This window comes from Carcharhinus amblyrhynchos, chromosome 15 (assembly GCF_965287045.1).
Source record: "Carcharhinus amblyrhynchos chromosome 15, sCarAmb.v2.hapA, whole genome shotgun sequence".
In the NCBI taxonomy this organism is placed as follows: domain Eukaryota; kingdom Metazoa; phylum Chordata; class Chondrichthyes; order Carcharhiniformes; family Carcharhinidae; genus Carcharhinus; species Carcharhinus amblyrhynchos.
In genome coordinates this window covers 60523919-60544742 of record NC_137338.1, presented here as the reverse complement: position 1 = coordinate 60544742, position 20824 = coordinate 60523919, and the positions used below count along the sequence as shown (strand labels likewise).

Sequence of the window (20824 nt, the reverse complement as noted above, 5' to 3'; positions counted from 1 at the left end):
AGTGGGTTACTTTGCTCTTGAGCCTGTTTCCCTCAGTCAATGAAATCATGGCAATGAAATTTGCAACCAAAGTCTCAGCTTTGCCCCAAATACACTTGATGCCTTTGGATAATAAAAATCCATCAATCCCAGATTTAGAATTAATAAAGATCCAACATTGATTGCTCTTTGTGGGAGAGCATTCTAAAGTTGTGTCATCCTTTGCGTGTACAAGTGTTTCCTCAAATCCTTCACCAATCTTTTATGCAGAAGTGTTTCATTCCTGGAAGATCTGATTTGAATGTCCATACAACGGCCCCATTACAAGATTGCACAATCAATTTCTCTCCATCTATCTCTTCCCCTTAACATATCTTGAAAGCTTTGATCAAATCATCCCTTGGCCTACGAAAGTCCACAGAATAGCTTGTGTAAACATTCCTCATAAGCTAACACTTGGGTTCCAAGAATCTTTGATAGGTCCGCGGTATATTCTCCCACAAGGCCAACATATCTTTCTTAATGTGTGCTGCCCAAACTGCTCTCAATAATCCAGGTCTAACCAGAGCTTTGTACAGTTTAAATGCAACTTCTATTCTATTATCATTTCAATCTTGACATAAAGGTCAGCATTCAATTAGTCTTTTGAATTACTTTCTTAACCTGTCCATGACATTTTGCTCATTTACACTGATGAACTCACATGTCTCTGAAGACCTCCCATTTCTAAGATGCACTTTTGGAGAGTTGGTCAAGTAGCCTCCTTCTGCATTGTAGGGATTCAATGGACTCTGGACCAGTTCTACTTCAATGAGATCACCTCTCATTCTTTCCTCAATTCCAGTTTCCTAACTTTTTCCTCATACAACAATCACACTATCCCAGAGATTAATCTGGTGAACCTCCATTGCGCTCTCTATGGCAAATACATCCTTCCTTAGATAAGGAAACCACAACTGTACATAATACTCCATCTCACCAAGGCTCTATACAAGCACAAGACATCTTTATTCCCATGCTCAAAATCCCTTGTGGTGAAGGTCAACAATTTATCCATATTCCTCATTGCTTGCTGCACCTGCATGCTAGTGACTTCTGATGGGGGACAGGTAGGAAAGTGGAGGTAAGGCCACATATTAGCCATAATCAAATGAAATGGTTGAGCAGGCTCAAGGGTCAATAGTCTACTCCTGCTCCTATTTCTCATGATCTTATGAAACATAAGATAGATGTCACCTAGTCACTTTCCTCACATTTTTCTAGTTTCTCTTGGCACTTTGCACATTCCACTATGGGTCCAGGCCTGTCACCTGGATTTCTCTTTGATAAACGTTTTTTTTTAAGAAGTTATTCGCTTCTTTTGCGGAGTGGGTTTTTGAATGGTAAACAAGTTGTGAAGACCATCGCCCCGCCTTTTCTGAATCACAAAGATTGGGCTTACTAGAGTAGAAATATGGAAATATATAAATTGACAATGGAGGCATTGTGGTACAGCATGTAGCGTACCTGCCTCAAAACACAAGCTCTGGGTTCAAGTCCCACTTCAAGACCTGATGTCCAAGGAAGGTGTGTTCATAATGTGGCCAAACAGATTAAGTAGCAACTCCTTCCTATACAACGGCAGGTGGTAAGGATGAGAAACATTCCAGCTCAATCATGGAAAGACCTGCCTTTGGCAGAAAACTGAAGAAGAAGATAGATTGAAGTTAGCCAACTTTCAGCGTTGTGGAATTGTAAAACCTGCAAAAGCCAATGAGCAGTTTCAAAACTCACGCACCCCCCCCCCAAGGAAAAAACAACTAAAAAACAAATGGACAATTTAAAAACAAGTTGAAATGCAAGTCCATTCCTTAAGATGACTAAAGAAAAGTAAATTGATTTTTGGCTTCTTTGCAATTCTATTTTAAAGCCCATGTCTTGGAGATATACTTTGGATTATTTTCTCTTTGGATGCATTGAACAGGTGGTGATTTTAAACCAGAGTCTTGATTCCTTACATATTTCCATCAACTTTTGACCCAGTGCCTTGTGCAAACCTTGTAAATAAGTGGGAAAAGTGGTTGAACAGATCTTGGATTTCAACTGGGAATTCCTGGTTTTGCCTAACAATTCCTTCTGTTAGGAGGCAACACCTGTAATGACAACTCCAATATTGCCCAAGAGTTTAAAGGGACTCTTAACAAGTATCTTGATCCATGAGATCTCCTGGATTGGTATTGATTGCTGGAGAGGGTTGGAGGACACTTTAGTTGAGTAACTCTTTTTTTCCTCAGATCCTTGAACTTTTTCTCCTTTTTCCCTCTCCCAGGGTGTTCCATGATGATGAGAATATTTGGGTCTTTGTAGTTTAGGACAGGTTTGAAGGCCTAAGTAGTCTCTTCTTCCCTGTCAATTTAGTATGTTTGCAAGCCTGGGAAGGAGTTAAATACCATGACGTATGAAGGAAACATGAACATTTAGAATGCAGGATTCAATCTGAGCTTGCCCATTGATGAACACAAAATACTGTGGATGCTAGAATTTGAAACAAAAACAGAAAATGCTAAAAAATCTCAGCAGGTCTGACAGCATCTGTGGGGAGAGAATAGAGCCAACGTTTCAAGTCTAGATGACTGTTCGTCAGAACACCTGATGAAGGGTCATCTAGACTTGAAACATTAGTTCTATTCTCTCCCCACAGATGCTGTCAGACTTGCTGAGATTTTCCCAAGGGCATTTTGAAATACAGTTTTGTTTAAAAAAAATTGGAAGATTATTTTTTTTGAAAAATGAATTTGCTAATATCCTTTAATGGAGGAAACCTGATGTCCAGTCCGACCAAGAGTCTTAACTGCCCTGCAAAATGTAGCTTAGCAAGCTAATCAATTGCATAAAAAAACTCTTAGCAGCGGGTTAAGAAGGTATCACAATATTTTGGATCAACTATAAATGGGCAATAATGGGTTTTTTTTTCAGTGACTCCCACATTCTAATAATCTTTTAATATATAATGCACAGCTTGCATTTGTTGTTCCAATGTGCACAGATCAACCCAATTTCTTTGGTTAGTGACTGAGTTTGTGCTAACAGTTTTGAACATTATTAGCATTATTTGTGGATCACTTGACATGGGGCTCAATTTTCTTTTTGGTCTCTGGCCCATTGATGTTTCAGCACAGGGTAATCAAGCTATCAGCAAGAAGTTAAGCTTACAGGTTGTAGTGTTTGCTTTAGGATCTTGTGTAATGGTTAATATTATGAAATCTTGGGCTTCACAGAAGTCTAAATTTTAAAGATGAATTCCAAAGGGAACAAAAGGTGTGGGGGCAAAGGGGGTTTTAATTTGAAATGGCAAATTATTCAGACAGAGACCAAAGATACCGCCCACGGGTACACATCAGAAATTAATATATGTCAGAAAATATGAATGAATATGAAAGTGAGTAACCTTGAGTGACTGAGCAGTTTCCAGGTCAGTGTTGTGGTAGAGAATGACATTGCTCGTCATGCCGAAACTTTCTCGTATACCGAGATGATAAAAGAGCGTTGGCTGCCTGAAAATATCACTCATGTCCACCACAGCAATGTCTGTAAAACAAGAGCATGGTCACAGTTTCATGAATGCCATTATTGTCTGGTGGTGGCCATAATAACATCTACTAAACTATAACCACAACACAACAAGTTTAATATCAGCTGTTTCTTTTTTATCTATCAGCTCCCAGGATGTGGGCCTTGCTGGCAAAGATGTTCCTTATTGCCCATTCCTTGAGAAATGTAGTGTTGGGCTTTCTTTATTTTGGTACAACTGAATGGCTTGTTAGGTAGGATAGTTGAACATAGAAGTTAGAATAGGCCATTCAGGCCTTAGAGCCTGCTCCGCCATTCATTATGATAGTGGTCGATCATCGAATTCAATATCCTGATCCCCCTTACCCCCCATATCCCTTGATCCCTTTAGCCCCAAGAGTTATATCGAATTTCTTCTTGAAATCACACAATGTTTTGGCCTCAACTACTTTCTGTGGTAATGAATTCCACACACTCAGCATCCCTAGGTGAAGAAATTTCCTCTCTCCTCAGTCCTAAACGTTTTCCCTTTATCCCCAAACTATGACCCCCTCGTTCTGCTCAGTGAAACCGTGTTGCTGGGAGACTGGAATCACTTATTGGCCAGAATAGGTAATGTCGCAGGCTTCCTTCCCTATAGGACATTTGTGAACAGTTTAGTAACTTTACAGTCAGCTTTAATGATATCAGTTTTTGATTGGTTTAAAAAAAAATCCAAATTCCATAGTATTTTGGTAACAATGGACCTTGCTTTTTTACTGAACTATTAGCCCTAGCCTCTGGATCAGCAGCCCAGTAGCATAACCCCTAGATCAGCATTGTGTTTGGTTTGCACTCTGTTGGCCTCAGCAACACTGTTGTTGATTATGTGTAATTAGCCTCATTGCTATTCAATTACTTATATTGGAAACTTCATATAGGGTCATGGTGTTAGGACAGGATTGGCTGTGATGCCACCTCATGGTAGGTGGCATTTAGAAAGGCACTATGCAGCCTTACACAGGGAAGTAACAACTCAAGTACAAATAACAAAGAACAAAAGAACAACACGGCACAGGAAACAAGCCCACACCGCCCATTTTAACACTCAGTGAGCTCCTTATTCAAGTCTTTCGTCGATTGACGACGTTTTTGTCCACCTCTAGTGGACTCCACAATAAAGGGGGTGCAAATTTAGGGAATTATATGTGCGCCAGATTAAGGGAGATCCAATTCAGGAACAATTTATTGACACCAATCAGCCTAAAAGTACGTTTTTGGGATGTGGGAGGAAACTGGAGCACCCGGAGAAAACATATGCAAGCATGGGGAGAATGTGCAAACTCCCACAGACGTTGATCCAAGCTGGAGATCCGACCCAGGTCCCTGTAACCGCACAGCAAACAGTGATAGTCACTGAGCTGTCGTGTTGCCCATCAATTGGTCCAGTTTAAGCGTACACTAATGGACGTGAAGTAAGGTATCATGGGGATGCTGGAAACTCATAGGATATTCTAGCATTAGACAGCTTCTTTAAGAAAAGAAAATTGAGACTAAAGAAAACGAGGCAGGATGAGAGAGACTGCAATAGATATAAGCAGAGACATTTAGATCTAATTCCTTTGGCTGAGTTGGACTGGGAATCACTCTGAATCAGGACAGGAATGGCTCTGCATGGGTTAAAAACAAGTAGGAAGCAGAAATCAAATCAGTGTAAATGAGACAGGGTAGGGATTAAAGTGGATGGAACCAAAGTTCTGAAAGTTACCTTCTGCTGATATAACATACGAAGGTATTTGTGGAGGACAACATTTCGCAATAAGTCATTGCTAAAGTTAAAATAGAGTGCAGTGCTCTCACCACAAAAGTGCACCACCAGCAGCAGGGTGATCATAGTGTCCCTTCTAGGTACACTCAGAACAAGGCATGTTTAAGGAGGTCTGGGATGCTCAGTGCACCATTGTCTCTGCGATGCGTTATATCACAGACTAAACAAAGCATATGTGAGAGTGGCCAAGTTGTGCTGCACATGTGGAATCTCCATATTGCTCCCAGAACACGTGGCCCGATTACATAGAAGCATAGAAGATAGGAGCAGGAGGAGGCCATTTGGCCCTTCAAGCCTGTTCCACCCTCCATCGCGATCATGGCTGATTGTCCAACTCAATAGTCTAATCCTGCTTTCTCCCCATTATCTTTGATCCATTCGATCTAAGTGCTATATCTAGCTGCCTCTTGAATACATTGAATACAATACAACTTCAAAAGAGCCATGTGTTAAACTCACTTCCCAAAGGAGTCTGATAAAAAGGCTTATTTTCGCCTTCTGCATTCAACATGCTCTAGATATGCCGCAGAATTGTTTTACAACAGAATATAGAGGGAGAAACTCTCTAATTTTTTCATTGTGATATACTTCCCTGTTCCAAAAAGTAATTCTGAAATATATTATTTGTGAAAACAACATTCCATCAAAATGATAAGAGCAAATTACTGCGGAAATTGGAATCTGAAACAACAGAAAATGCTGGGAAATCTCAGCAGGTCCAACAGCATCTGTGGAGAGAGAACAGAGCCAACATTTCGGGCCTGGATGACCCTTTGTCAGATCTTTGCCTGACAAAGACTCAACAAAGTTATCTCTCCACAGATGCTGTCGGACCTGCTGAGATTTTCCAGTATTCTCTGTTTTCATTCCAAACAAAACGTTATCTCAGGAAAGACAGACTGGCATCAGGGAAGTCCAGAGAGAGTTGATCCCTGGTATAGAGGGATTTTCTTATGAGGAGAGGTTGAGTAGGTTGGGCCTGTACTCACTGGAGATTTTAAGAATGAGAGGTGACATAGAGACATTAAGACAGATAAGATTCTCAGAGGGCTTGACAGGGTAGATGCTAAGGGGATATTTCTGTTTGCGCGAGAGTCTAGGACCAAACTAAGGGGTCATCCATTTAAGACACAGATGGGAAAGAATTTCTTCTTTCAGAGGGTGGTAAATCTGTGGAATTCTTTACCAAGAGGCCTGTGGAGGGTGGGTCATTAAGTACGTTCAAGACCGAGAGATATATTTTTAATCAGTAAGGTATTTAAGGCTTATGAAGATAAGGCAGAAAAGTGGAGTTGAGGAATACCATTTTAGATCAGTCATGATCTCACTGAATGACAGAATAGCCTACTTCCGCTGCTACATCTTATGTGTCATGCAGAATGGTTGCCATTGCCGAGATGAAAAATTTCTTTATAATATTAAACATAGAAATTTTTCCTCAACTCAGTTCTATTAGCGCCACTTCCTCGAGAATTTTGCTTTTAACATAAGGTGGAAACGTCTTCGCAAATGCATTCTATCAGGAATAAGAAGTGGAAGCATCAACTCAAATGAATAGATACTGAAGGATGCGGTTGAACAGAGATATTGCAATGTTCAAATATTGATAGCCCAAGTATAGATAGATAATAAAGAACTGGATTTTGTATTTTACAAATAAGAGTATCACAAAAACAGATCTTCTGTAGATATTATTTTGGGTTCAATTTCTCACCTTCAAGTGCACTGAGGATCTTATTCATCGGAAGGATGGGAGGGGGAAGCAATGGGTTGACTCAGTCATCTCTTTACCGGTTTTCACAATAGCCTGCAGCAGGGTGATCATAACAGCACCCCTCATAACCCTGGTCAGGAAGCCATGGCTTTCATACATCACAGAACATCTATATTGCAGAAAGAGGCCCTTCAGCCCATTGTATCTGCACTGACTCTGCAAAAGAGCATCTTACCCAGACACAGCACCCCTCCCCCACTCTAACCCTGTAACCCCATGCATGTACCATGGCCAGAAGATCTAACCTAGATCCTTTGTTTCTCTAGTTGTCCCATTAAAACTCCAATTGATCTTACATCATGAACCCTTTGACCTTCAAATTCTTGCTACTGTGTCAGACACCCCTTTTACTCATTTTAACACCGACTCTTGCTTGAAACCTCAGACAACTCTAACGTTTCCCAATGCTGATGACCACAGAACTGAAATTAACTCTTGTTTGTCTCTCAGTTGAGATGCTGCCAGAGCTCCTGAGTATTTCCAGCATTTTCTATTTTTACTCCAGTATTTTATGTACCTTGGAATGTTTCATCATGGCATCACAGAATTTGGCGCATCAGAAAGAGAAAAGCTTCCACCGTAGTATTTCCTTAACTATGCAGCAGTCTTAATGTGCTTTAATAATGGTTTGGTCACTTCCAACTAATATCCATATCACTGGATAAAAACAAATTACTGCGGATGCTGGAATCTAAAACCAAAAGAGAAAAAACTGGAAAATCTCAGCAGGTCTGGCAGCATCTGTAAGGAGAGAAAAAAGTTTGACAAAGGGTCACTGGGACTCAAAACGTCAGCTCTTTTCTCTCATTGCAGATGCTGTCAGATCCATTGACATTTTCCAGCATTTTCTCCTTTAATTTCCATATCAGTTGGATAAAAAGGGACTCACAGGAGGAAACTGGTGTATGCTTTATTTGCATCTTCAGGGCTACACATCATTAGCTTTTTGCTCATTTTATGCTTTTTTCTTACTCTTTGGCACATGCAAACGAGATTAACAAAGTTCAGCATAAGCTACTAATAACAAGGTAGCCACAGATGTTGGCATTACATTGGTCAGTCAAGGAAAATTCCGGGCAGTAACTAATATTTTAAAAAGAAAAATATTTGATACAGCGCTACCTATCCACCAAGTACACAGTATAATTAAACAAACATGATGCCACCTTGAAAGCCTCAAACACTAATAATCCTTTTTTTGCATAATGAATAACTCCCATCTTTCACTAAGCTTCATTCGGTACATGGTGTTGCAAGGACAGTATATTGGAAATGTACATCTCCTCTGGGATTTAGCAATATATTTGAAAGTTTCACCTTTCTGCTCAAGTTCAATTAGCCACAGGGCGCAAAGGGATTAGTCCACTATTAATTAAAGAGGAAAGGTCAGGGGTGAGTCCATGGATTCTTACAGGTGGGTCAAGTTACCACTTGTGCCATTTTTATAGACATCAGCCACTGTATATGGAATATTATTATTAGAGACAGGATGTAAAGATAGCTTCATCTCATTTTCCAGTGTAATTAATCCTTGTGTCAACACGCACAGTATCTGAGGCAAGTGCAACAGCCAAATACGCAAACAGCCGTCATCACGTACTCTCATCGCTTATCATTGAATCCCTACAGTGCAAAAAGAGGCCATTTGGCCCATTAAGTTTGAACCGACAACAATCCTACCCAGGCCCTGTCCCCGTAACCCCATGCATTTACCCTGTTTATTCCCCTGACACTAAGGGCAATTTAGCATGGCCAATCCATCTATCCCGCACATCTTTGGACTGGAGGAGGAAACATGGAGTGAATATGCAAACTCCACATGGACAGTCGCCCAAGGCTGGAATTAAACGTGGGTCCCTAGCGCTGTGAGGCAACAGTACTAACCACTGTGCCACCGTGCCACCCACTCTATGAACTCAGTAATGATAACTCATTTCTGTTTCTGTACTGATTTGTTTTTGGCCAGATTTGAGCAACCTGTCAGGTGATGCACTGTCGTTTGGGTAAAACAATATGGACATGCAGTATAATCCAAATAGTGCTGTCTTGTAGGATAACTTGGGAGACCTGGGGCTGCATTTTCACAAATTGTTCAAGGTGGCAGGGCAAAGTGATGATGTGGTTAAGAAACCATTTTTGACTTTGTAAATAGGGACACTGAAGAAAAGATCAAGGTTGTGCTACATTGTAAGAAATCCATCGTTAGCTCAGCTGGAGAATTGTGTGCACATCTGGACAACACACTTTAGGAACTTGGAGGTTTGCCAGGAGGATCCCAGAGATGAGGGGATTCAGTTACGTGGAGCGATTGGAGAAGCTGGGATTATTCTCCCTATGCAGAAAAGCTAAGAGGAGACCTAATAGAAATATTCAAAATTATGAGGGGCCTTGAATGAGCAAGTTGGAAGAAAGTATTTGGCACTCAGTCAGTAACCAGAAGTTCGAGAAATAGAATAATTGGCAAAAAAACTAGGTGGATCTGCTCTGCTCTGGACAACAAGCTTCCAGATCTCTTGTGATGTCTCACTTGCCTCTGCTGCAGTGGAAGGCTTTGACAGGTCTCTCCCTCTGAATGACCAGCAGTCTGACTGATAGCTGCCATAAGAGTCTAAATAAGTCCCACACTTGTTCTGAACCACCTTTGTTTCCACATCCAATGATTGTAAGCGGACGGGAGACTGTCTCCATATTTACTGAGAACATCATCCAGATCTGAACTTTAAATTAGATTTCCCCCAGAGGTGTGTTTTTGACTCGAAAGCAGACCCAGCACCTCTTTTATCTCCACATGAAAGTTCAGCCTTTGAAGAGGATGTTTTGTGTGTTATGAGGAAAAGCGCGAGATTAAATTGGACAGCTCTGTCAAACAACCAGCACAGGCAGTATGGGCTGAATGGCCTCCTATGATGTTGTAAGACACTATGGTACTGTGCAGTGGCAATTTTTTTTAAAATCAACCCCTTCACACCCAGTACAGACAGTATCAAGAAGGGTCCCAGTGCCATAGCAACAGCTATCAGCCAGAAATCCAATTAGCAAATGTTGGCAGTCTTCATGTCTCAAAATGCTGTGAAGATGTACTCTCAGAGGCTTCTCAACTTGAGCAAACAAACTTTATTTGAATGTTCCTTCACTAGCTGCAGTTCATAGCACCTTCCAACTACGAAACCACCACCCCTCAGAAATATTCCCCAAGTTGATTGGTGCTTCAGATCACACGGTCCTTACTCAGTAAGGCTGGCCTTAGTGACAATTACCACCAATACAAAAAGGAAGAGAACAAACATTTGTATGCAGCAAATGCAAGCCAATCAAACTGAAGATTACGCCAATATTTGACGGACTTTTCAAGTCCTGAAGGTTTTAAGATGAAGTCACCCTACAGATCAGGAACAAATGTTCTTCATAGATCAGAAGCCATCCAATACAAGTATAAATATTTTTATAACTCAACATCAGTTTACATTCCATTGCTGCTACAGGTCCAATGCCTCCAGAAACCCTGCCCCTGCCACTATAGGCCTTCCCTCTACTTTTGTTGAGTCACATTATTTTTGGGAGGTAAAGACATCAAGGGGTCGTAGAGGTTTACAACATGGAAACAGGAACATGGAAACAGGCCCTTCAGCCCAACTTGTCCATGCTGCCCACATTTTACCACTGAACTAGTCCCAATTGCCCACATTTTGCCCATATCCCTTTATATCCATCTTACCCATGTAACTGTCTAAATGCTTTTACAAAGACAAAATTGTACCCATCTCTGCTACTGCCTCTGGCAGCTCATTCCAGACACTCACCACCCTCTGGACCCCTTAGTATCTCTCTTCCCTCACCATAACTTCTGTCCTCTAGTTTTAGCCTCCCCCAGCTTTGGGAAAAGATGTTGACCTGCTCTACGCCCCTCATTATTTTACAGACCGCAATAAGATCACCCCTAACCCTCATATGCTCCAGGGATTTATCCAGCCTCTCCTTATAACGCAAACCAACAAGTCCTGGTAACATCCTAGTAAATCCTATCATCTTTTCTGCACACTTTCTAGTTTAACCCTGAATAAACAAAATCAACCTCCTGATCATCCACGATAAACATGGCAGAATATGTTCCAGGGATTGATTGACCTATTTCTGTTCCTATATTTTTACACAATTACAATATTACAAGACCATTTCTCAGCTGGACAAACAAAATACTAGAAAACAGAAACAAAAGGGAATAAGTGACAAGTCCTTGATTTTTTTTGAGAACATCACTTTGGTCAACTTTAATTTTTAAGACTATTGCCAGGAAAGGTGAAAGTAAATCTTGGAGCTCTGTCCAAATTTAATGTTAGTAACATCTTCTGGCTAGGAATAAATTTCATGTTGAAGGGATAGAAAGTATGCAGATCAGACATCCATTATTCACCCTGCCTGACCTTCAGTTCCATAGGACAGCTGATACACTATTTTTCAACTGTTCTGAAAACCAGGCTTTACCTCTCCGGTGTGGTGTCCTCTTACACATTTGCAGACATAAAACCAGTCAGTGCACTCATTGAGCCATATCTTCCTGTCAAGATCTCCTGTTTGCTATTTGAATGGAGATGGTGGGGTACTTGAAATGTAACTGCCCTAGTAATCCAGAGGCCCAAGCTCATGCTCTGGGGATATGGGTTAAAATCTGAGCATGACAGCTGAAGGAATTTAAAATCAACTCATTAAATCTTGAATTGAAATCTAACCTCAGTAATGAAATCGTGAAACCATCATGGCTTGTTGCAAAAACCCAACTCATTCACTAACTCCTCAGGGAAGGAAATCTTTCGTCTTTACCTGGTCTCGTCTACCTGTGACTTTGACGCACAGCAACACAGTTGAATCGTAACTACTTTCGAGGGCATAATAAAGGCAAAATACTGCAGACGCTGGAGATTTGAAATAAAAACAGAAAATGCAAGATAAACTCAGCAGGTCTGGCAACATCTGTAGGGAGAGGAACAAAGACGATTCTTCTTCAAAGTCTTAGGGACTCGAAACGTTGGCTAGGATCCTTCGCTCTCATTCACCCTACCACTTCTGCCAGCAAGAATGGAGAATTCAGCGCTCAGCCAAAACTCCACTCACAGCAGCGAGACCGGATAAAGTAGCCATGGGAAGGTGGAAGAATTCTAGCCATTAACGATGTAAAGTAAAAATTTATTTATTGGTCACAAGTAAGGCTTACATTAACACTGCAATGAAGTTACTATGAAATTCCCCTAGTTGCCACAGTCCGGTGCCTGTTTTGGGTCAATGCTCCTAACCAGCACATCTTTATGGGAAGAAACTGGAGGAAACCCACGCAGACACAGGGAGAATGTGCAAACTCCACACAGACAGTGACCCAGGCCAAGAATTGAATCCAGGTCCCTGGCTTTGTGTAGCAGTGCTAACCACTGCGCTACCACGCTGCCCCTTCCACGGATTTTCCCCCTCCACAGATGCTGAGCTTTTCCAGCGTGTTATGTTTCCGTTTATGATTATTGCTGTCAAGGGCAGTTAGGGATGGGCAGCAAATGCTGGCCTTGTCAACTGTGCCCACATCCCATAAAAAAAAACTGTATATGGTTAAAAAGAATAGGCTGAAAACTTCATTAGATATACTGAATGGAGGCGAATCCCATTCACAATACTGCTGGATGGAGACCCTGAGGATTTCCTCCACTATCAAAAGATATGTTGATAGGAATTAAATGGGGGCTGAGCTTTTTATCATTTTAATTTTGTAAAACTTTTACTTCTGCAGTAACACATCTGTACCAATCTCATTTTCTAGACTGTTTATTTAAAAAGTGCCAGCTGAATGTGGGTTCATCCCTTTCAGCTCTTCCTTATTCTTAATGCAGCTCATATTAATGACAAATAATGTTCAGATGGAAAGGTGGATCCTATCTTGGTGTCTATTTAGAATTAACACATTGTGGAAAATGACACAAAAGTATCATGTCAAAATTGCAACTGTGAATCTCTCACTTTCTCAGGACCTCTTACGTGCTATTGATGTTTTCTTTGGCATTCTTATCAAATCATTTACAGTAGCCAGTTTATGAAGCAACAGAATGTGCACTCCTTGCAAAAAGAAATGGCTTGACCCTGGAAGGAGAAGCAATAGTAACTTGGAAGACAGGAATGCTTATGGCCCTGGGAAAGCAAACAGTTCTGACCTTGAGAGAGGATGATCGTGCTTTTGGGAAAGAACGAAACAGGGTCCTTGGAGACAAGAATGCTGGCAGCCCTGAAAACTGAAGGGTTCATTTTCACCACTGTGAAAAGCCTTCGAGGGGAGTGGTCTTCAACAGGAGAGTAACCTGGGTTTTGTGGACAACACATATGCCTAAAAGGCAGGGCATCTCAATTTGGGCAGTTGAGCAACTGTGGTCAAAAGTGGAGCCAGGGGTTAAATCGAGCTTAGACAAATACATATAAAAGTGCAAGTCCAATGGACTGGGAAAGTTGTAAAATGAAACAAAGAATTGTAAACAAAAAAGTAAATAGAATCATAGAACCCTACAGTGCAGAAAGAGGCCCTTCGGCCCATTGAGTCTGCACTGAGCACAATCCCATCCAGGCCCAACCCCCATATCCCTACACATTATACCCACTAATCTACACATCCCTGGACACTAAGGGGCAATTTCTTAGCATGGCCAATCAACCTAACCCGCACATCTTTGGACTGTGGGAGGAAACCGGAGTACCCGGAGGAAACCCACGCAGACACAAGGAGAACGTGCAAACTCCACACAGACAGTGACCCGAGCCGGGAATCGAACCCAGGACCCTGGAGCTGTGAAGCAGCAGTGCTAACCACTGTGCTACCATGCCACTTATGTAAATAAGATTTACATAAAGAATTATGAAAAATAATATCTGGCAAAGCTAGCAGTAAAACATTTTCTGAATGTAAGAGGAAGAGAATGGTAAAGTGAGCAATCAATGAGGGCAAAAATATTCCATCACACACCTGACTTATCTCCAAAATCTGTCCATAAGACACAAAAGGTGAATTATTGGCTGCAGAATTCCCAACCTCTGACTTTGTAACCACAGTATTTATTTTTATTAATTCAGTTAAGTTAGTAGTGAGTGATAACCACCAAGACATGTGGGATATCAGCAACTGTAATGCCTTGCAATGTAAAGGGGTGATAGATTCTTTTTTGGAAATGGCCTGGCACTCGTGTGGTGCAAATACTACTTGCCACTTATCAACCCATCAAGTAATTGCAGAGTTGACTTTAATTACAGTTACCCTCCCCCCACCCCAATTTGGTATCATCAGCAATTACATCAATAATCAGTACTGTTACAGGTCCTTTGTTTGAGAGTTAAACAGCACAAGTAGACTTCAAAAAGACACAATCTATGTGTCCTGATAATATCCCTAAAGAGAAGCAGCACTCAAATAAAAATCAAACGCTAAAGATAGATCAAAGATTTCAATACATTTTTACCCAAAGAGAAAATTTGCTAAAACCCTTTGATGACACTGTGCAAGATGATCTCGGAGGCAGCCTTCGGAGTTCACCTTTACTAATGCATAAACCACCAAAAGCCAGCATGAACCATGGAAACTGATTTAGGTTAGGGAGCAGTACAAAGGTTAACTGCAGCCATTTAAATCTCTTGCTCCATATCAGCCACTTCAACCCTCACGATCTAATGGCCACCGAGCGGCATGGTGACACAGTGATTAGCACTGTTCAATTCCAGCCTCGGGTCAGTGTCTATGGAGTTTGTACATTCTCCCGGTGTCTGCACTGGTTTCCTCATGGTGCTCCGGTTTCCTCCTGCAGTCCAAAGATGTGCACATTAGGTTGACTGGCCATGATAAATTGCCCCTTAGCGAAGGGGCGGGGGGTTATAGAGATACGGCATGGGTGGGATTGTTGTTAGTGAAGACTCGATGGGCTGAATGGCCTTCTCCTTCACTATAGGAATTCTATCAAGCTAATGTTGTTGAATTTCTCCAACCGAATTCCTACAAAGTTAAAAACCACAGCATTTGGTGTAGCCTTGTATTTTCATTGCTACAAGTGTTGTTTTATGCATCTAATGCATAAAATCACTCAACTGGGCAAATATCGCTAGCTCCACACAGCTATCGTGCAAATCAGAAGGTTCGCATGCTGCTTGTATTGCAATTGATGGGTTTGGATTCCTTACACGTTGCAATAGCAGTATCTACTTTCAGGTCCTGTCCGATTTCACAACTGACATGATTTCACCCAAGAAGAATGAGAATAAAGGAAACAAAGCAACTGATATTTGGCTGATACTTGGACCAGGTCTTTGCTCACTTCTGCTCTAACTCGGGGGTGATAGTGGTGTAGGAGTTTAATTGCTGGACTAGTACACCCAAGAACATGAGTTCAAATCCCACCACAGCAATTTAAATTCAGCTAATACAGTCAGGAATTGAAATCTAGTCTCAGTAATGGTGACCATGAAACTATCATTGGTTGTTTAAAAAATCCCAGCTGGTTCACTAATGCCCTTCAGAAAAGAAATTCTTCCCTTTTCTGGCCCAAATGTAACTCCAGATCCACAGCGATGTGTCGATTCTTAACTATCCTCTGAAATAGCCAGGCAAGCTGCTTTGTGGTTTGGTTCCCTTTTTGAATACTATTCGGATCTCCCTTCAGATAACTTGTAGTCTTTCCTGGATTGGGAAAGTTTCCCACTGCTAAAGTTAACATAAAGGTCCAACTCTGTTGTATTACTTCAAACATTCCCTCATTTACAGTATAGTACATTCCAAGCTTCTGGGTAAGTACACCTCTCTCTTCTACAGACTATTCCATCTTCTCTGTTCAGTCACTTGCACATGACTGCTGATGCCATTGTTATATCACTATCTCATTACCAACTATCAACCCTTTATTCTACGCAAGTCACTCAGTTCAACGACGATTAGGAATGGGCAAAAATGCTGGTCTTGCCAGTGGTACCCACTTCCCAGAAAAGCATCAATAGAGGAAAACTCTCAGCATTTCAGATCAAAGATTAGGATTTTAGAGAAATGATACATGAGGAGAGTGGGCAGGCTAAAGGCAAAAGTGAGCAAGTGTTTTGTCTAGGTATTAACACCCTCATCTTATTTAACTGCTTGTGACTGACAAACACATATTATAATTCCTGGAACCTCATGTAACCAGAGCACTTTATTCCTTCAAGCACTATTGATGCAATTTAGACTCTTCCAATCCTTGATTTGTAAAACACAGGGACTGGTGAGTCTAATTGTTAACAACGCATCCCTGAGATGGTCACTGAAAATAGTGCAGTTTGTCCTCAAAATACTTCTGAAATTTCTGACTGACGTGGTTCGTCGAATTTATGGGAGGGCTTAACTTGATGCAGAAGTAAAATAAATCATGATGTGGAGATGCTGGTGTTGGACTTGGGTGGGCACAGTAAGAAGGTTTAACCTGATGTTGTGAGACTTCTTAAAATAAATTGGTCAACACATTATCTTCATTCTCACCATCAGCCTCTGAGTGCAGAGCTTCTCTCAATGGAAGCGGTTATTTGGAATCTCCACATCTCTCTCTCCCAATTTATTTCAATCTGCTCTCCAATGCCATTGCAGAAAGGTTCCTGTACTGATACCGGATGAGTCCAGATCAGTTCACAACTCAGGCTCAAATGCTACCTCCCGCAGACACAAATGGAGCTGGTTTGAATTACAGGCCCCTCTTTACATAACTGATGTTATTGGAGTGGCTTTGGAAGAAAGGAGACCCAACTTACTGAGTTCCCATTGGATGGAAGGTCTTTTTAAAGCTAACATATGTACGTTACACATTTTCTTTGGACCCATGTTAGAATGGCGAGTGAGCAGAATTCAACTTGTGGTTGTACACATTGCATTTCCAACGAACTGTAAGCTCGGTTTTAGCCGAACTGGTTTTAGTCAAAGCCAGTGGACTGAGCAGAATACTTGGTGTTTTGCATTATTTAAAGAAAGAAGTCTGCCAGTTCTATTATCAAGGGGAAAAAAATGATGTGCTAAATAGAGCAGCGGTCAAATATTTATACTAGTAAATTTGGGCATTGGGGCAGCATGGTGGCTCAGCAGTTAGCATTGCTGCCTCACACCGCCAGGGACCAGTGTTTAGTTCCAGCATTGGGTCACTGTACACGTGGAGTTTGCACATTTTCCCCCTGTCTGTGTAGGTTTCCTCCCAGTGCTCCAGTTTCCTCCCACACTCCAAAGATGCGCAGGTTAGTTTGGTTAGCCATGGTAAATTGAACAATAGTGTTGAGAGGATTAGGGAGGGAAGTTCTTGGGTTATGGGGAAAGGGTCTGGGTGGGATTGCTTTTGGTACCAGTTCAGTGGGCCAAAAGGCCATTTCTGCACTGTAGGTATTCTATGATTCAAAGGGTAAGCACCCCAGAAACAAAGAAAATTAATTATAATGTGGAAAGATCAAATACAGTAAAGAATGCTTTGAGGGATAAAAGTATATTTCATCAGATGAGTCAAGGAATAGATTTATGAAATTAGAGGTATATGCAACCAGTGAGAAAATGGATATTATCTATGCCTTAAAACGTGACTGGTGCAAAAGTGGACCAAGAGCGCACAAATTGCCTTTGAAATTAAAAACTGCTGCAAAATTGTGGATGGCAAAGAAACAGAAGTGTTATGACCCCCATAGAGATGGATAACTTTTAAAAACAAATTCGAATTCCCAGCGGCCAACAAGAAATTGTTCCAAATTTCAGATTTTTAGACTTTCACTATAACACACAAACTAAAAACAATATCGAGTAAACACGAATTAAAAAATACTGTGGATGCTGCAAATCTGAAATAAAGAAAATGCTGGAAATACACAGCATGTTATGGTAACACTTATGCAGAAAGTAACAGAATTAAGGTAACAGGACTCCTGTTACAACCCCCTGACTCAGGTGCATAAGTTCGCGTGGTCTTTTTCAATTAGAAGTTAATAATAAATACTTCATTTGTTTTAAAAGATGCATTGCTTTTCAATGAAAGAAATTGCACGTGTTTGAGAATACCGTTATGTACAATAGCAGCGATGAGTTGTCAGTCAAAGGATGAATGTCAGATACCTTTCCGCCTCACTAACCTGCATTGTAGAAGAAGTCCAGGACCTGGGTCTCCCCGAAGTCGAGCTTGCCGAAAGGGAGAGTGAGGAGGTCGGCCCCCTGGCTGCGGCAGGCTCGGTGCAGGCACTGCAGCGCTCCCCACTCGCTGCTGTGCGGCTTGGCTGTCTCATTGAGCACACAGACAGCCCGCAGCGAGCGGCTGCGAGCCCCCACCGACACCAGCGAGCACTCCTCCGAGCCACTGCCCAGCGCCTGCCGCTGCCCAGCACCCAGCCTGCTGCCAGCCCGCTCCCAACACAGAGTCCCCTGGGCCAGCTCAGCACACAGAGACCTGGACGAGCAGCTCCGGTTCATCCTTTTACCCAGGCTGAGCGAAGAATCCGAAAAATCTGTCATTACTGCGGACAGAACACTTTACTTTCCGGGATAGGTTTGAGAGAGGGGGAGGGGGCAGGGAGAGAGGGGAGATCTCTCCTTTCTTTCTCGATGTCACCCCCACCTCTCTACCCTGTGCAAACACACAGATAGTGAGTGCTGTGTGATCTGTGAGCACAGGAGTTCTGTACTGGTACTTTTCAATGTAGGTCCCCACCCCCTGGCACCAGGGTGAACACCATTTAAACATCCAACTCTCAGAGAGCGGGGAGCTCTCACATGGGGATGGTGACTCAATCCACAAAAGGAATTCGCTTTTTTATTGGGAAAATTTGGTTTCTTAAATAGGTCTGTCTGAGAACACATTGCTTCCAGATGTGATCTCAGGCAGAGTTGGATAAGTATCTGGGGTAAAAAAGGTTATGGTGAGATATGAGCGTTAGTTAACTTTGCAACCATCCGGACACAGTGTCCTAGAATCATAGAATTCCTACAGTGCAGAAGCAGCCATCCGGTCCAAACTGACTCTCCCACAGAGCATCTTATCTAGACCCTGTCATAACCCTCTACATTTCCCATGGCTAATTCCCCCTAACCAACACATCTTCAGACTCTAAAGAGCAATTCAATGTGACCAATCCACCTAACCTGCACATCTTTGGAGTGTGGGAGGAAACCGGAGCATACCGAAGGAAACACACGCAGACATGGGAAGAATGTGTGAACTCCACACGGACAGTCACCCAAGGCTGGAATTGAACCTGGGTCCTGGCACTGAGGCAGCCATGCTAACCAGTGTGCTATTGTGCCACCCATTGTCCCTTGTCTAGTCCATTGAAGTGGATTTTGCAGGAATTTTGCCTGAATCGTTATGGAGCTGGTGTCAGGAAGGACACGAGCTTTTGTCTGACACAGCAGGATTTGTAAAATGACAGATGGATCTGGAGGATATGGTTAGAGGTGTTTTTTAAAATTCATTTGTGGGACATGGGCGTCGCTGGCTGGCCATTTTTTGTCCATCCCTAGTTACTCTTGTCTACAGGACAGTTGAGAGTCAACCACATTGCTTTGGAGTCACATGTAGGCCAGACCAAATAAGGATGGCAGATTTCCTTCCCTAAAAGACATTAGTGAACCAAATGCATTTTTCCAGCAATCCACATTGGTTTCATGGTCATCAGTAGATTCTTAATTCCAGATATTTTTTATTGAATTCAAATTCCACCGTCTGCCATGGCAGGATTTGAACCCAGGTCCCCAGAGCATTAGCTGAGTTTCCAGATTAATAGTCTAGTGCTAATACCACCTTCCCTCTGATGGAATTTCTCTGGCACTTTCATGTGTCACTGATCCACCTCCTCACTGCAGTCCAGGAGTGTAATGACAACAATTGCTTTTTGCATTCAAGGCATTTAAGAACATAAGAAATAGGAGCAGGAGTAGGCCAACTAGCCCTTCGAGCCTGCCCCGCCATTCAATAAGATCATGGCTGATCTGTCGTGGCTCAGTTCCACATTCCCACCCTCTCCCCATAACCCTTAATCTCCTGTCTCATCAAAAACCCATCAACCCGCGTCTTAAAAATATTTAGCGAGGCAGCCTCCACCACTTCAACGGGCAGAGAATTCCAGAGATTCACCACCCTTTGAGTGAAGAAGTTCCTCCTCAACTCTGTTCTAAACCGCCCCCCCCTTTATCTTGAGGCTGTGCCCCCTAGACCTACTATCCTTTCTGAGCGGGAAGAGTCTCTCCACCTCTATCCTATCCATCCCATTCATCATCTTATACGTCTCAATGAGATCTCCCCTCATTCTTCTAAACTCTAACGAGTACAAGCCTAGTTTATTCAGCCTCTCCTCATAGCTCAACCCCCTCAACTCCGGCATCAGCCGCGTAAACCTCCTCTGCACTCCCTCCAAGGCTAAAATATCCTTGCGTAAGTACGGCGCCCAAAACTGCACACACTACTCCAGCTGCGGCCTCACCAATGCCCTATACAGCCGCAGCAAGACCTCCCTACTTTTATATTCAATCCCCCTCGCGATGAAGGCCAGCATCCCATTCGCCTTCCTGACCACCTGCTGCACCTGCAAGCTGGGTTTTTGCGACTCATGCACAAGGACCCCGAGGTCCCTCTGCACTGTCGCCTGCTGCAGTTTTTCTCCACATAAGTAATAATCCTTCCTACCATTATTCCTACCAAAGTGGACCACCTCGCACTTGCCAACATTAA

General features: G+C 42.3%; 1 protein-coding gene across 1 annotated transcript in view; it reads right to left on the bottom strand.

The window, feature by feature from the left end:
- Positions 1-18654, bottom strand: part of map3k15 (mitogen-activated protein kinase kinase kinase 15) — a 124228-nt gene extending 105574 nt beyond the window's left edge. The window contains exons 1-2 of the mRNA XM_080204027.1: positions 18237-18654; positions 3407-3546 (exon numbers count right to left, since the gene is read on the bottom strand). Of these exons, the coding sequence (XP_080060153.1) occupies positions 3407-3546; positions 18237-18612 (516 nt within the window). The 5' untranslated portion in view covers positions 18613-18654. The remainder of the gene's footprint in view (positions 1-3406; positions 3547-18236) is intronic.
- Between the last annotated feature and the right edge of the window lie 2170 nt (positions 18655-20824).